Source organism: Stigmatopora nigra, chromosome 21, assembly GCF_051989575.1.
Source record: "Stigmatopora nigra isolate UIUO_SnigA chromosome 21, RoL_Snig_1.1, whole genome shotgun sequence".
Taxonomy (NCBI): Eukaryota; Metazoa; Chordata; class Actinopteri; order Syngnathiformes; family Syngnathidae; genus Stigmatopora; species Stigmatopora nigra.
The window spans coordinates 4916110-4931878 of record NC_135528.1 but is presented as its reverse complement, the minus strand read 5'-3'; the positions used below and the strand labels follow the sequence as shown (position 1 = coordinate 4931878).

Below are 15769 nucleotides of genomic sequence, written 5' to 3'. Positions count from 1 at the left end.
CACACTTCTTGATGACAATTTCCCCTAAAGATGAACAAAACACCTAATAAACTAATGTCATATAAAGGTACATTAAAAACAACATGAAAAGCATACAATCAAATTTACATACGAGGGCACATTTTTTAACCAAACACAAATCAATACAAATACAAAATATAACTTGTGTACTTCATTTTGGGGATCGCACTAAAAACAGGGCTCTAAACATGATTTACTTTATTATTATTTATTCGCAACATGTATTAAATTGCTATAAAAGTGTTCAAAATGTGCAAACTTGTGTAAACAGTAATTGCACTCCACGCAACGTTGCACGTGACTGCCAAAAGGGAAACTACTTTAGAGGGAAGCATCTTAACGAAAAAGCACTCTTTGTCTATTTTTGACCAATAAGAAGCGCTCAATGGAAAAATGTAGTTCCAAGCTCATGAGCGGACGTCACCATTTGATGTAAAGAAAGTCACTTTGGACACAAATCACACTGGTGCCGACCTCTATTTACTAAGGAAACATGACGAGGACGATCCAAGGAGCTGTATGTTACTCCTATATTATTTCCAAATAGTTTTAGTTGAATATTTAAGCCTCGATTGCGAATGATCGCTACTAGACTAGTAATAGTAGTAGTAGTAGCTAACCGACTTATAACAATGTAATACTGGTTGCATCAGCAACTAAATCTACCAGATCGTGAATTTGGCATCCGATGATCGATCCTAAAATTGTTTTTAAGAAAGTCTTACTCATTATTTACAGCTAAATCGACGTTTATTCACAAGGAATGCGAGTTACTATACAAAAACAGTTTTTGTGGTGATCAGATCAGTCCTGATGATTGATTTGACACTTGATCTGTCAATTCCTTGACAAATCTGCATCATTTGGGGACACTATGTCCATCACATGAAGACATGTAAAACAAAAACAACACTCAACATGTCCTGAGTTGAACACACTGGCCTTGGCTTACAAAAACCAAACCCCCACCCTTCTTCCCACTTTTTCCCTCTTTGGACACACATACTGAACAAAGTGAACCTCCAAGTCTGGTGAAGGCTATATTTAATGTTTATTATTTTATCTAGGACACCCTGGACTTTATTTGATGTGTACTACTATCTCACCAAAGTGACTGATTCAAATTGAGCATATCCCTGTTTAAAAATCAACCACCGCTGTAAACAGGATATTTAAAGTCCACAGTTCACTGGATTTTTTGCTTCCCGGTCACATGATGTCTACTGTTATTTATTTATTAATTGTGTTTTCATCTCTTCCACTAGTGTACATGGTGTCTGCATCATCTGGCTCTTCTTCAGAGGAACCAAGGCTCACCCATGCAGTGCTCCAGAAGCTTTGGTACACTCAGGTGGCAAATAAAAAAGCTATGCACTTGCCAGAAAAGTGATGATATGCTCATATGGTCTGGTCTTTTTTTTTCCACTTTAGGGAAGGAAAGCGCAGGGGTTTGTTATGGAAGATGTTTGCCACAAGTGCGGTGGGTTTGCCAGTGGCCGTGGGGGTGAAATATGCAGTGTCGGATCAGAGAGAACGGCGGAAGATGAGGATAGTGACGGAAGGATTCGGTCGGTTTTGCAGGTTTGGGAATGTTTTGCTATTCAGCATCACAAATTTAGCCTCAATAAAACATGCACAAAGTGTGTTTAAATGTTTGAAAACTACAGTACAGTCAGTATACCATAGTGAAAATGGTTATTCATTTTAGCACCTGTGCTTGGATTTTTTTTCCATTTAAAATATATATTTGGACTTTTTCCACATTTAAGATCTCTTTCTGTGGGACTGGTGATATCAGTGGACTACTGGTGGACTACTAATATGTCTCTCCGGGGTTTGGATGAGGTAAGCGTCATGTATCTAAGGCAGGGTTAGGGAACATATGGCTCGGGAGCCACATGTGGCTCTTTTGATGGGTGGATCTGGCTCTCCGCTAACCTGTGAACTAAAATATGGAAGCCAGATACTACATCTAGAGCTGATTTAATCATCATTTTTATTGCATTAGACTCTTCTGGAATGCATCCGCTCATTAGCAACTGCATAAGAATATAATAAGTATTTTTTTTCACTTTAAAAGTGGTGAAATTAATAAAAACATAGGCACCCATTTATATGTATTTTGACTTTTAAATTCAGAGGATGGCTCTCAAGGAATAACAATAGAAAATATGAATTGTTTATGGCTCTCTCCACTAGACATGATATGTAAAGTTGTTTTTGTGATGAAATGTCTTACTTGCTTAGAGCAGCCCATCCTACACGTCAGGAATGTCAGCTTGCCACCAGAGAGCAGCGGAGAGCATGGTGGAGGGCGCCGTAAAGAATGGTGGCATATACATCAAACTGGGTCAAGGTCTGTGTTCATTTAACCATCTTCTACCTCCCGAGTACATCCGTACCCTGCAGGTTCTGGAAGATAAAGCTTTGAATAGGAGATACAAAGAGGTGAGGATGGTGAGAAAAAGACAAAAAAGTCACAAAGACATGTCTAATAAAGTTGTTTTTGTTGTTGTTGTTGCTTGGACTACAACAGGTGGATGCTCTTTTCCAAGAAGACTTTAATAAAAGCCCACAAGAGATGTTTAAGACCTTTGACTATGAGCCTATAGCTGCCGCTAGTTTGGCTCAGGTTCACAAGGCAGAACTCTTAGATGGGACTTCTGTTGCCGTCAAGGTGAGTGAAAATCACAGAATTTGACACATTGGATAAAAAAATAGGATCTTACCAAAAAGTCTTGCAAAAAAACCCAATCTTAAGTCTTAAGTCAAGGTCAGTTAATGTAATTTCACCATTTTAGGTACAGTACATTGATCTCAGGGACCGTTTCGATGGCGACATCAGGACTTTGGAGGTGCTGCTGGATATTGTCAAGTTTATGCATCCGAGTTTTGGATTCCGATGGGTGCTTAAGGTCAGATGCATGAAATTTGGCAACTATGAGAGAGATATGCTGACTAAAATTGCCATTTAGGATCTGAAGGGGACTCTGGCACAAGAGTTGGACTTTGAGAATGAGGCCAGGAACTCGGAGAGGTGCGCCAATGAGCTGAAACACTTCAAATTTATTGTGGTGCCGAAAGTGTTCTGGGAGCAAACTAGTAAGGTAAGGTGAAGTGTTTTTTTTTTCTAACCTCGAATGATGATTCTTATTCCCGTTGTGGTTTGTAGAGGGTGTTGACCGCTGAGTTTTGCCAAGGTTGTAAGATCAACAACGTGGAGGAAATTAAAAGACAAGGATTGAGCTTGAAAGATGTGAGTTTGCCCATTTTAGAATCTGGAATTATTCATAATTCATAATTTCAAAGTCTGACATGTGGGGTAATAATTCCCAGACTGCTGATAAGATGATTCGGGCGTTTGCTGAGCAAATATTCTACACGGGGTTCATCCATGCTGATCCGCATCCTGGAAATGGTGAGTCAGCAAAGAAATGAATGATTAGTTATTAGAATGCTAAAGTATAGTAATGTTTAAATGACTTTCATTTCCATATTGTAGGATCTATAGGAAATTAGCGCAGTGGAGAAAATTTTGTTGGATTTAAACTGTCTTATACAATGATTCCTGGTAATTATAGATGAATTATTATATATATTTTTTTTTTGTTAAGTTCTTGTGAGGCCAGGTCCCGACAAAAAGGCTGAATTGGTGCTTTTGGATCACGGCTTGTACGAATACCTCAGCCAAAAGTAAGACTCTCAAAGTAAAAATAAGATTCTATTAACATTTAATGCCATCGTTATTCTTCTTCACCTTTTAGGGAACGTGTGGCTTTGTGTAAATTATGGAGATCGATAATCCTGCGAGATGAGGCAGCTATGAAAATGTACTCCAAAGCGTTAGGGGTTGAAAGTAAGATTGGATCCAACTATCCATCCTCCATAATTGTTCTTTTTAAAGTAAAAAGGGAAAGTAACAATCTTACCTGTGCAGAATACTTCCTCTTCTGCGAGATGCTGCTCCAGCGCCCCATCAACATGCGCGAGTTCCGCCTCTGCAATATCCTGAGTGGAGAAGAAACAGCCTACATGCGTCAAATGGCCATCCAACGCTTTAACAGTATCATGGAAGTCCTCAAAGCCATGCCCCGACCCATGTTACTGGTCTTCCGCAACATCAACACGGTCCGGAGTATCAACATCGCATTGGGGGCGCCGGTGGACCGCTACTTTGTGATGGCTAAAAGGTGAGTGGTTTGAAATCTTAAGAGAATGTTCTTAAGTGTGTATCAATGAGCTCTAATGTGATGATTTTGCTTGCCAGTGCGGTGCGATCTTGGGGGAAGATTCATGCAGAGAGAAGCAGTTTTCTGCACAGATTCCAACTTGTCCGCTGGTTTTGGATGCGATGGGAAGGGCTAAAGTTCGAGTTTGCTTTAAGGTAAGTTTGCAGTGCATTTTGTATGCATTAATTTGCTAATAATGAGTGGGTAGAATACCTGCCCTGTATCCCACCCAATGTAGTATGTAATGTTAAACCTGTTACCTTGTTATTTTAACTCTTTAACTGCTATAAGAAATGAGTTGATGTTTTGTAAGGTAAACAAATACATTTTAAACATCCAGTAGTTTTTCCACTCTCTGAAAGTTATGTGATTTTCTGCACTTTGCCAATGAAATTGACTGTTTCGTTCCAGGTCAGAGATGGCGATGATGAGCGTGACCCGCTCTTTTGTAAACCTGCTGACTTATTTTGGTTTCATGGCTCTGGATTCTGACATGTACGAGTACCTGAGATAGTACTCAGCTTGCCTACCTCACAGCACACCATCAAACGAGCAAAATCTGCACCGTCCAATCACAATGAACTGGGGGGAAAAAATGGGAGGGCTGTCATATTGCATAAGTCTGCCTACGCCATTTCCACTTAAACAATAATTTTAGGTGCCGCTATTTCCAAAGAAATTGTCTGCATGTGTCAACACGATTTAAAAGCAGTGTTATATGTTAGGCAATGTGTTGTACTATTTAAAATTAAGAATTCCTCCTTGATTGAATTATTATTGTGTGTGTAGCGCATTTTTTCTGTTGATTTTGAATTCTAAGATGGTTAAGGCAACAACCAAAATGTTTAAATGAATTATTCTACCTCTATTTTTTTGTGTCTGTGAAAATGAATTTGATGGAAAAAAACAATCTATAAATGGATCTTTTTTTTGTATGACTTTTCCTTTTTTTTTATTAACAAAAATGAATGTGGACTATCTAGAAAAAGAATGTAAATTGGCCATGATCAAAAGATTTTTTCCATCGAGTATAAAACGACACGTGGTGGAAAAAATATGGGAATGTGGCTCTTTAGAAATGAGCGGTTACTCTGTCAATTTCTAGTAGGTCATCCAAAATCTGAAAAGACAATAAAGAAGGGGATTTCAATTCCTTGATTGGACGTTGATGAGACAAATTTTACAAGACGGATTTGTTCCTTACGATATCTTGAGTAGTGCCGATCTTTTTAGCCAGCTCGCTACGTTCCATCATGCTGAGATACAAGAACTTATTAAGAAGTTCTCCATCCAAAATGTTCCGCACGGCATTCTGCAGGCCCCGTCGTTCAAAGTGCATCATCCTGTAAAAACAAGAACAAGTTAATACTTAAAAAATAACATAAATAGACATCAGACCATTTTTTTCAACCGATTTCCATCCCTTCTTTAACAAAATGTCCCTCAAAAACCTTAATTTTTTTCTAAAAGCGGCCATTAGGGTTGAAAAATTCCTATTACACTTCATAATATTTAAAGAAGAAAGTATAAACCTGAAAGCTTTGGGATTAAGTCCAGCGTGATGGGGCATAACGGTGTTGAGTGCATTCTGCAACATGAGAAGTCGGCGATATGTCTTCTCCTGCATGGGGAGGAGCAAGCCAATGCCCCCATCCAGTGTTGCTATGGAAACAGACCAGGTCAGGTACACCTGTTGGCTCATCTGCGTAAAAATGAGGCGGGCGGGCTTACCAAACCACGTGATGTGCTTGTTGTCCCAAGTCAGAGACTTTTTGGTGGCGGTATCCATTGTCCCTCGACATGGCATGCGCCAGAATGTGTTGACGTGGGCGCCCACGTTGAAGTCGGCGCGCCTCAGCAGGCGCATTCCTCCCAAGCTTTCCTTAGCTGTCCGCATTCATAAACGTTAGTGAGTCCCAAATAAAACATTTTTTTTCGTATTTTCCTTTTAGTATTTTTCATGCCAATAAAAAAAGTTATTTCTTAAAACACATTGAGTGCCTTTTATTTTTAAAATAAAAAAAAACAATTGAATTTGTTTCTTTCTGTTCAAATGAGCATTTTTTTTTGGAAATCTAAACACTATTTAAAATATTTTTGCCAATTTCTCTATGCAAAAATACTAGAAAATTTGGAAAAACATAATAATTATTGTTTCCTTATATTTGTCAATGTAATGAAAGCTTAAAAAATGGATTAGTATTTAATATTTTTCTTTTTACAGAAAAAACGCTTCAAAAATATAGATTTTTCCCCTTTTTTGAATGAAAAAAATGTAAATAAATTAAATCAAATCTCCAATATGACTTACCTTCAGGTAAGTACATATAGACGTAGAGGTTCTTATCACGATCCGATACTGGAAGAAAAATGGAACAGAATTTATGAGAAAACTGATTCCTCCCTAACAATGCATCCTTTGCCTTTATTTATTTACCCAGAAATCCCAGCTGGTTATTATCCACCATGAACTCAATGCTGTAAACCTCCAAAGGCTTGGCATCCTGTTCCCAAAACAATACAAATATAACTCAATACCACCATAGGAACCAACATATATAACCATCGATTTCTCACTCACTCTGCTGACAAGCGACAGTGTCTTGCTGGTCTCCTGGTAACGCAACAACGAGATACTCTTCATCAGGTCTGCAGCCAGGATAAAGTTCTTGATGCTAAACATCTGATGGATGTAAAGCTGCGTATCGATGAAAGCCATGCCCGTCAAGTCGTTATCCTTCAGGACCCACAGGAAAATCTGCAAGGACATTCACGTTGCTTTAAAAGTGGACAACAAGAGTCTGGAGTGTCCAAATTCCCAAATAAAATCAAACCTTCTGTCCAATGGCTGACACCAAATATCCGTTACAGTGACATAGAGCAGTTACGGGTCCTTTTTGCTCCTTCTCGTACAGCATTTTAAATTTGTTCTTGGTGAGGGGTTGACCTGGCTCGGGTACCACTTCAATCACATCCAGGATCAAAATCTTAAAAAAAAAGGAGTTACTTAGTTTGATTTTGAACAAAAGCAACGTACAGCTCGAGAGCCATATGTGGCTCTTTCCATGGATCAATATGGCTCTCCACTAACCTGTTGTTGAGACTAGCTCTAGCACCACTTTAATCCTAATTTAGTTTTTCATTACTCATCTCATTAATACCAAATGATTAACAACAGCATAATAATGTTGTCAAAAGAAAGCAGAGACTTATTGTGATTAAAAAGTGGTGAAATGACTTTTTTAAATTTTAAATCACACATTTTCATATATTTTTACTTTTAACTCCTGATAATGGCTCTTTAAAAATAACATTAGAAAATAAGAATCGTTAATGGCTCTCTCTTTCAAAAAGATTTCCGACCCTTGAACTACTGTATTTCTCAGAATATAAGTCACACTTTTGAAAATAATTTAGCTGGGCCAGCAACTAACATGCATATTGTGTAACTTGTAGCTAAAAAAATGTTATGTTTTCTCTGGCTGTAACGAATTTAAGTCCCAAAAAATGACGGGAAAACCTTTTTTTTGGGTCCGCGTAATACTCACTCTCCCCCTGCAGGTGACCTCCTCCCCTTGCATAACGCAGGTCCCTGCAGCAATGTAGCCTTTCAGGCCTGATACGGTTTCCTGACTCCGAAGTGCTACTGTCTTCATGCAGGTCACATGCTCCCATTCATCCAAGTCGACCCTGGTGGAGAAATTAGACGTTGGAAAGGTGCCCTGAAACAATCTATTGGATGATTCAGTCCGATCTTACCGTGCGTTAGGGATAGTTTCCCAGCTGACTGGAGAGATGAGCTGGATGGAAAATCTCTCCTGTTGAGGGTTAATGTAGCGCTCGTCTGCAAGTTGACAAAAGACGGGACTTTTATACCAAGGTAATTCTGAGTCGATGTACTACTCTGGATGAAAAAAAATACAACTTTTGACCAAATCAAGATACTCCAAAATCAGCCAAATTTCATGCTGTTTACTGTATTTTCTGGACTATAAAGTGGAGCCAAAATGTTCTCAAAATCCATAAATGCGCCTTATCTATGGATCAATATTGGTTAAATATGGTATAACAATCATTTTAGTGCAGCTCTATCTAATGGATACATAATAAAAAAAAAACAATCACTACTACAACTGCGCCTTAGAAAGTAGTTTTACTATTTTCAACAGTTTTAAAATGGCCCATCTAATTTTATGTTGGCTTTCCTTTTATTCTTCTTTCTTTTTACATACCCCCAAAAATGCTTCTTTGAAATTTGGACTGCACTTTCTAGACTTTCCACTATGCAAATGTCTTATTATTAAGAGCATATTTTTAAATGTCAACCTCCTTCGATGATTTCAAACTCCTTCTCCTCTCCAGTCATCCTTGGGATTCGTGTACAAGGCTCTTTCACGCTGGTACACACCGCATATACCTAAAAAGAACCATAATGAAACGTCACAACCAATCTCCGGCTTCTTTATAAGGCGCGAGAGGAATAAACTTGCCTTTGTTTCCACGTGGTATGAGACATAGTGGACGGTGCACCTCAGTGGGATTTTTCTGACCGGCCATGGGGCGTCATAGGACAAGTAAGTGGGGAGGACACTGATTCTTAGCTCCCCCTGTGATCCGGGGTCAACAATCATGTCAAATAGTTAGGAATCGGAAGTGTTAAGAGGGTGTGCCATAACGTACCTGCTTGTTGAAGTAGAGAAAACCTTTAGGGCAGTTGATGTTGTGGAATGGGGAGAAAGACTCAATGGTGCCATCAATGGACATGGGGTGGAGTCTCAAGGCACCCCGAGAGGTCACCAACATCCAGTGTGGCGAGGGTCCGCAGATGAACACCTGAGTGGAAAGAGGCGATTTAACTGGACTGTTGTTTTTCTTTTTGCTCATGAAGTCAATACACAAAGAAATAACCCCATTAGGAGCTCATGTCCAAAATTGGATACCAGATTTTGCAGAGCACAAGTCTTCTAGGTTTTTGATTTTTTTTCTACATAACTGCTTGTTATGTTGTTTTTTAAGCAGCTATAGTTATGAAGAAATCTGTTAACATTACATTATTTTCTCTCTTGTCCACACACAACTAAATGTGTTATTGAAAAGATACAATATATTTTAGTGGATTTTACCCCAGAGTATCCAGAGATGTCCTCAAAGTATCTAAACCTGGCGATTCGACTTTTGACCACTGTATCGTCGCCGGCTCCTCCTTCTGCCTTCTTATCTCTTTTTAATTTGGCTTTCTTCTCTCGAAAGTTGATGTTGTGAGGAACCTGTGAGAGAGTTCAGTTGTTAGAATCCAGCCTAATATCTTACACAAGTGCAACAATCCCACGTGTCCATTTTACCTTTTTAAAGCGCACTTTGAGGTTATTTTGGGGTTGCTGCTGGTCATAGGGGAACGCTTCATAGATAAGAAGCTCCTGTTCCACGTGGACCTTGAATGCAGCAAAAATTAAGGGTTGAGAGAAATACAAACCTAAAGGAAAATCACTTAGAATCATCTTTGCACTTACCAGTAAATACGGGCGACTCCGATTATTCCCAAGGGACACCAAAGTGACCTCCCTGACGAAGGGCATATCTCCCTGACGCGTTACTTCCTCCTTCTTCCCGTCTCCCTGCGATGCCGATTGGCCAGAGGAGCTGTCCACGAGTACTCTTTGACCAACAGGGAAGTTCTTCACCAAGAATACCAATCTCCACTCTGGGAGATGGTAAATCTATCAAAAAAAGAAGAGGAGCAAAGTCAAATCCATATATAAATGACATAACAATTTGTGAGGAAGTCATATATATAGTATAGTGCACGTACCTCCATAACGCCATTTTCCCGGACCAGCATGCACCAATGGGTGGGATCAACTTTAACTGGGCCACCCTCATTTCCAGCCTGTCCTGAGGTGCGATTCATATCATCCTTGGGGGGTGCTGCACTTGTGCTCGAGTCTCCATACAACATTTCCTCCTCATCATCCACTGTATTGCTAAGCAAATAATAATAGATCATATTTTTGGACCCGGAATTGTCATGTTAACATTTTGTTGTTGACCAATGGCATTTTCCACTAAATAATTATTCTATCGTGTCATATTATTATCACAATCTAAAATACCTGGGGATTATTTTCTCCATATCGCACAAAAGAGTGGGAAAAAGTAGATGAATTTCTACCTGAGCTCCTGGATGACAGTCTCCACTTCGGACGTATTCTGCATGTCGGAATCCTCCATAACAGTACAACTCACTCTGTTCTCTGTGGTGAACATTCCGCTAACATCCCGGTAGGCACAAAGTGCTATAACCCGCGATTGCTAGATTTGAGAAAACATGTGTAAACCTCCATTAAACTCAAAGACAGTCACATTTCTTCAATCTGTAGCTGCTACTTACTGTGGAAATTTGCGGTTTCCTTAAAGAAAGCCGCTGTGTCTTCCCCATGTACGAATCCGTCTTCAGCACAAACATGGTGACCATCCCCTCGGCAGTCATGATGACCACAAAGGGGTCCGCCACGGAGCAGTGCACAATGGGAGAACCGAGATCCACCGGGATGAAGTGGAGTTGACTCACTGGAGAAACATGTTTGTGGCAATTGGTTCATCTTTACTTTGTAGGATTACCTTTTTTTTAATTTTACCTCCTTCCAATAGCCTGATGCCCATCGGGGAGACCTGGATTATGTATTTGTTGTCACCGATATTACCCGCAAAGACTGTGGTTCCCTGAGTGGCAAAACCACTGGTGTCCAGCTCCATTATTTCCTGTCCCGTCTGCAAAATCTACAGTGACACGTCAAGTTTGGTTACAAGTACCAATAAAAAAATATACACTGAATTAAAAAAAAAGTGCTTTCCCAACCATAGTTGAATCCTCTCGGCTCAAAATGAGGAAGCCGTGCGTCTTGGCGTCATCCTCTGCCGAAGCATCTTTTTTCTGTTCTTCCTCCTTTTTTCCCTCCTCCTCAGCTTTTTCCTTCTCACCCCCGTCACTCGACTCCTCATTTTTCGCTGCCTGTAAAAGCAATAGAAATTTTCAGCAAACTTATCTTTATGTTAAAATACAATTTTAAAAAGTACCTTATCCTTTCCATTACTCGAGACAACAGTCCACATGTCATGGCAACCTGGCAACTCGAAGGTGGTGACAACTTGGGGTCTGATGCTCCTCTAAAAACACATTGAGAAGGGGCGAGAAGGTTACATTCCCCTGTACAAATATTGCAAAAACATAAAATTTCACTGTTGTATTTAATCAGAAAAAGTATTTTCACCTGAAGTACAGACAGCGCCCCGTTTTTCCCGAAGCCGGAACACATGACAACTTCCAGGTCGGGCTCTGTGTTTTCCTGGAACTACGAGGCAAAAAGGTTTTTGTTTATCTACATTACAAAAAGGGCAGGATTAAAATCGATTTTTACCTCTTCGGATAAGAACGCGGGTTCGCCCATGGAGGCATTAGCACACGGGCCGATGTTCAGAATGCTGTCGCACACCTACAAAAGTAAACACAGTCAAAACCATAAAAGTATATATAAAAATATACATATATATACATATACATTATATTTATATATATATATATAACTGTGTTTACTGTAGTTTTGAATTTATTTTTGATTATTTATCTATTTTTTTAACCTCAAAGGAGTAGGTTGCCAATTGTGTGCCCGACTGCGCCTCGCTTCCATACACTTCGATCTCATCAACCTCATCTGCAAAAATAAAAAAAAGCACAGAAATGCAGCCAACATAGCATAAACCACATTCCCAAACATAATTTTGTAAAATACCAGTCCAGATGGTGGAGTTGTCGACTCTTTTCTTCTTGCTTGGGGGTTCCTCCTAGCATTTCATTCCAACTTGTTAGTTCAAAACAAAGTGCGAGCAGATCATTTCTACGAAGAATCCTGGGATTTCACCTTGTCTTTTTCGGTTTCTTTGTCCTGATTTTCGTCCATCTCGTCCGGGGGCACCTCCTGTAGTTTCTCTGTGTACTTAAGCAAGAGTGAGTTTCCCAAGCGGGATCCCAGGAAGAGGAAGCCAAGCTCCATGGTGACCATCTAAGGGACAGAAATGTATCAGTACATGAACTAGATCAGCTAAAAAGTCACCAATATCAATTTTAGAGGGAGCAGGACTACTACTCACACAAGTTGTTAGGACACTGGCCGCCGCTTTGTCAAAATGGAAGTCCCTCACGCTCCTCATGCCGTCAGTGATTAGAGTCAATACATAACTGTAGCAAGACACATTGATTTTCATTCAAATCTGCATCCAAAAGCTCAAATCTGCCTAAATTTGGAATAAACCTTGGTTTGTTTGTATTTGGTAAAAGTGACAAGAGTGACTCACATTTCTCCTCCTTTCAAAGAGATGACCATCTTGTCATGGCCAATAAAGTCCGACTGGGCGCAATCCAAGGTGATCTTTACCTCCTCTTGTACGCCTAAAAAAAAAAAAAAAAAATCAAAATGACGTTTTTTTGCGATAAAGTAGGAAGACTCTTAAAGGAGTAAGTGTGGGTTTGTTGGGTTTAATACTTACGCAGAGGGAATGCTGTGGTTCCATTTGTTTGGGAATTAAGGGAAACCCCATATGGTGGAACACTCTGATTTAAATATAGAAGCGAGTTCACAGCAAAAACCACCACGCCACCTAAAGACAAAGAGAGTTGGGTTAAGTTTAGGTAGTTAAAAAGTGGGGAAATTTCTGCATTTTCTTACTAATGATAAACTGATTTATAGCATTATAATGTATTAAAAAGCCACATGAGGATTTTTTTGGGGAGAACTCACCAATGGGCTTAGGAACAGCCATAATTTGCGTACAATCAAATGGCAGGTTAATGAGGGACCAGATGACCGGGTGCACTTTCTGCATGATGTTCAGAGAAATGGCGACGATGCTGCAGGTGTCCTGTCGCACGGCAACACGTCTGGAAGAGCAAAGCGGAATTTAAAAGCTTACACGCCAAACTTCATTGCCAATTTTGGTCCACGATGAGGTGGAAGTAGAACTAACCCGGGCCATGTTTGGTTAGGCTCATACAAGATGAGCAAAGTGGGTTCATAGTAGCCGTGGAGAAACTTCATGTCGACGATGTTAAGCAGCTTCTCATCCAATTCCCGGACGTCGATGAGGTAACTTGGTAGGAAGCTGGATTTGGGTCTGATTTGAACATGGATTGGCGTTAAGATGCTAGTTTTGGATAAAAAGATACCCACGTGAGAGGACTCACCCATCTCCTACTCCCCCCTCCTGCTCGTCAGTCAGTGTGTCCTTACGGAAAGGTAGCACCACCAGCTTGGTGCCGTAGACAAGCATGACAGCACAGCGATTTTCCGGATCCACGCGGACGATGGGAATATGGACGTTCTGTACGAAACCATCCTGAAATTGAAAAGAAGAATGAGTGGAAAATCTGGCAGTCACAGGGAGATGGATTGAGGATGTTTTTTTTTTTACGTACTCTAAGCTCCGGCTCTTCAAAGTAGTGAAGAGACAAGGTCTTTAGGTCATGTGTACCTGGGTCATACTCCACTACAGACAGCTATTAAGAGAACATAAGAACAAAATGAATGGGTATCCATCTTTGTATATTTTTTGGGTGTTTTTGTCTCTTTTTGTGTATTACTCATACCTTAGCATCTTTAAAACTGAGGAGTAATGCATCCCTGCTGGATCCAATAAGCTGCACACTGGCCATGGACATGATGTTACCAAAAAGTGAAAAGCAGGCCACCTGTTCCAGCTTCTCCTTGCGAGCTTTGTAGATAAATGACAAAAAAAAAAATTCAAAGAGATGCTCATCTATGTATATTTATGTAAAGTATGTAGACCTACCTGAGGACTTGTCAGTTTTGGACGCACTCTGAAAGCAAAACAACCCACACGTTAGAGGAAATGTGTGGTTCCTCTCAATGCATTTACTGCAAATTACCTCGACATCATGAATGATCCTGTAGACAAATAGTTGTGATGTCCCCGCGACGACAAGATTCTTCTCCTTGCTGGAAATGAAGTTGCAGTAGACCGAGAACTCCACAGCGGTGGGCGTGTGGGCCTGCCTGTGTACGGCGTACATAGTGGCAGGTGGCCCTCCGGATCTGGATACATTTGTCACATTTTGGCATTCAGAAAATCACATGGTACATAAAAAATGGAGGTCATGGTAATATTCAATGGAGATAGGGAGCATGGTAATATTCAATGGAGAAAGGGAGTGTGGTACTATGCAATGGAGATAGGGAGCATGTTTTGAATGATGCCTCATCTCTGATGATCTGCAGGAAATACATATCTTAGATACCCTCTCCCCCGCCCTAACACTTTTAAGATAGATCAATAACATATTTCAGCAGAAAAATTGCAAATTGCAAACCACAGGCTTCATAATGACCACCCCTTCTATTCATGTATTGATGATCCTAATGATCTGACTTTTATAAACTCTGTATCGATGATCGCAAAATTGCATATGACACAGCACATTGGTTGTGATGTGTGCATTTGTGTTTATAAGAAATCAGTGTAATATAAAGTTAGCAGAAGGAACTTATTAGCGCAGTTGTTAGCCATGTTAGCAAGCATGGGCTTGCGTTTGCTACAGTACCTTAATTTCAAAATTTCTACGAATCAAAAAGAAGATCGTACCTATTTCGTGCACACTAACAGACCGGAGAAGATCCGCTGTTCCTTTTTTCATTTGACATATCCTAAATGGAAAGGATAATAACTGTATAATGGTCAAATAAGATGAATTCCTTGCTATGTTATAGTGTGAGGCTTTTTTCTTCTTCTTTTTTGGAAGCTACGAATATAATATACTGCCCTCTCGTGTTCACATTTGAAACTGTAAATGAAATGACAGCAAAATAGCATTATTGTTGTTTATTCATTCATTTTCCTAACCACTGATCCTCATAAGTGTCACGGGCTTGTTGTTATTATCAGCATCCATCTGTGATTATTTATGATCTGAAATAGATTCTCCCATTAGTTTAGATGCTGTGGCAAATTTATTTTGGATCAAACAAGGTATGACAGCACCAAAAAAGAAATCATCTTAACGCTTTTAGGAAATCTTACATTTGTTGTCTTCTGTAAAAGAGACAAGCTTTTTCAGTATGCATCGTTTAAGATGACAAACATGGTCAGACAGGTGACTTCATCAGCCCACGGTCGTATTAGAGGTCAAATGTCACCATCCTTCAGTGGTGGCATCTCCATGGAGATGTAGCCTTGGGTAAAGCCTATTTCCACTTTCCCTTGTAAATAAACTTGTCCCCGTCCACATCCAAGGCCGAAAATGTAACTGACATCTCAAGGCTGATGGCAAAATCAAGTTAGAAATGCTTGCATCATGCATAAAGTCTGCACACCCCTTTTCCAATGACAAGTATATCTTTAAACTGATATATTTTGTAGGACTTTTTTCACTCTAGTTTTCTGTATCGTCGAATAAAATACTGTTGTGGTGCTACTGATTGTTCTATTTTCTGAGTAGGCCATTCGCAGCAACA

The 15769-nt window shown here is 39.9% G+C and overlaps 2 protein-coding genes across 5 annotated transcripts; one reads left to right on the top strand and one right to left on the bottom strand.

The window, feature by feature from the left end:
- Positions 1-397: 397 nt before the first annotated feature.
- Positions 398-5180, top strand: adck5 (aarF domain containing kinase 5). 3 transcript variants are annotated; one of them, XM_077743758.1, is made up of 15 exons: positions 398-538; positions 1287-1362; positions 1453-1602; positions 1791-1866; positions 2269-2469; positions 2558-2698; positions 2823-2936; positions 2997-3128; positions 3194-3277; positions 3358-3439; positions 3636-3714; positions 3786-3877; positions 3959-4211; positions 4289-4405; positions 4662-5180. In XM_077743758.1, the coding sequence occupies exons 2-15, from the start codon at positions 1292-1294 to the stop codon at positions 4762-4764; spliced, it is 1695 nt and encodes a 564-aa protein (XP_077599884.1). In that variant the 5' UTR covers positions 398-538; positions 1287-1291; the 3' UTR covers positions 4765-5180. The 3 variants fall into 3 exon arrangements, with proteins under 3 accessions (XP_077599884.1, XP_077599883.1, XP_077599885.1); XM_077743757.1 differs by having other exon boundaries at positions 1287-1372; XM_077743759.1 differs by lacking the exons at positions 398-538; positions 1287-1362 and having other exon boundaries at positions 1528-1602; positions 2274-2469.
- Positions 5178-15046, bottom strand: cpsf1 (cleavage and polyadenylation specific factor 1). 2 transcript variants are annotated; one of them, XM_077743755.1, is made up of 38 exons: positions 14901-15046; positions 14188-14353; positions 14091-14118; positions 13888-14012; positions 13717-13797; positions 13486-13637; positions 13269-13415; positions 13043-13182; positions 12792-12902; positions 12600-12693; positions 12396-12483; positions 12167-12307; positions 12038-12089; positions 11886-11959; positions 11666-11740; positions 11519-11599; positions 11325-11414; positions 11107-11259; positions 10886-11027; positions 10639-10817; positions 10420-10559; positions 10060-10231; positions 9761-9967; positions 9593-9682; positions 9374-9517; positions 8931-9083; positions 8741-8857; positions 8577-8667; positions 8010-8094; positions 7799-7940; positions 7085-7237; positions 6832-7008; positions 6688-6754; positions 6562-6609; positions 5982-6137; positions 5783-5912; positions 5455-5593; positions 5179-5370 (listed from the first exon to the last, which is right to left on the bottom strand). In XM_077743755.1, the coding sequence occupies exons 2-38, from the start codon at positions 14329-14331 to the stop codon at positions 5323-5325; spliced, it is 4356 nt and encodes a 1451-aa protein (XP_077599881.1). In that variant the 5' UTR covers positions 14332-14353; positions 14901-15046; the 3' UTR covers positions 5179-5322. The 2 variants fall into 2 exon arrangements, with proteins under 2 accessions (XP_077599880.1, XP_077599881.1); XM_077743754.1 differs by having other exon boundaries at positions 5178-5370; positions 11886-12089.
- Positions 15047-15769: the final 723 nt, after the last annotated feature.

Coding starts and splice junctions, on each gene's coding strand:
- adck5 (XM_077743757.1), top strand. CDS start 515: ATGACGAGGACGATCCAAGGAGCT. Junction 539..1,286: donor CGAGGACGATCCAAGGAGCT/GTATGTTACTCC, acceptor CTCTTCCACTAG/TGTACATGGTGTCTGCATCA. Junction 3,278..3,357: donor AAGGATTGAGCTTGAAAGAT/GTGAGTTTGCCC, acceptor AATAATTCCCAG/ACTGCTGATAAGATGATTCG.
- cpsf1 (XM_077743754.1), bottom strand. CDS start 14,331: ATGTACGCCGTACACAGGCAGGCCCACACGCCCACCGCTGTGGAGTTC. Junction 13,638..13,716: donor TTGAAGAGCCGGAGCTTAGA/GTACGTAAAAAA, acceptor TTTCAATTTCAG/GATGGTTTCGTACAGAACGT. Junction 6,610..6,687: donor TAACCAGCTGGGATTTCTGG/GTAAATAAATAA, acceptor TTTTTCTTCCAG/TATCGGATCGTGATAAGAAC.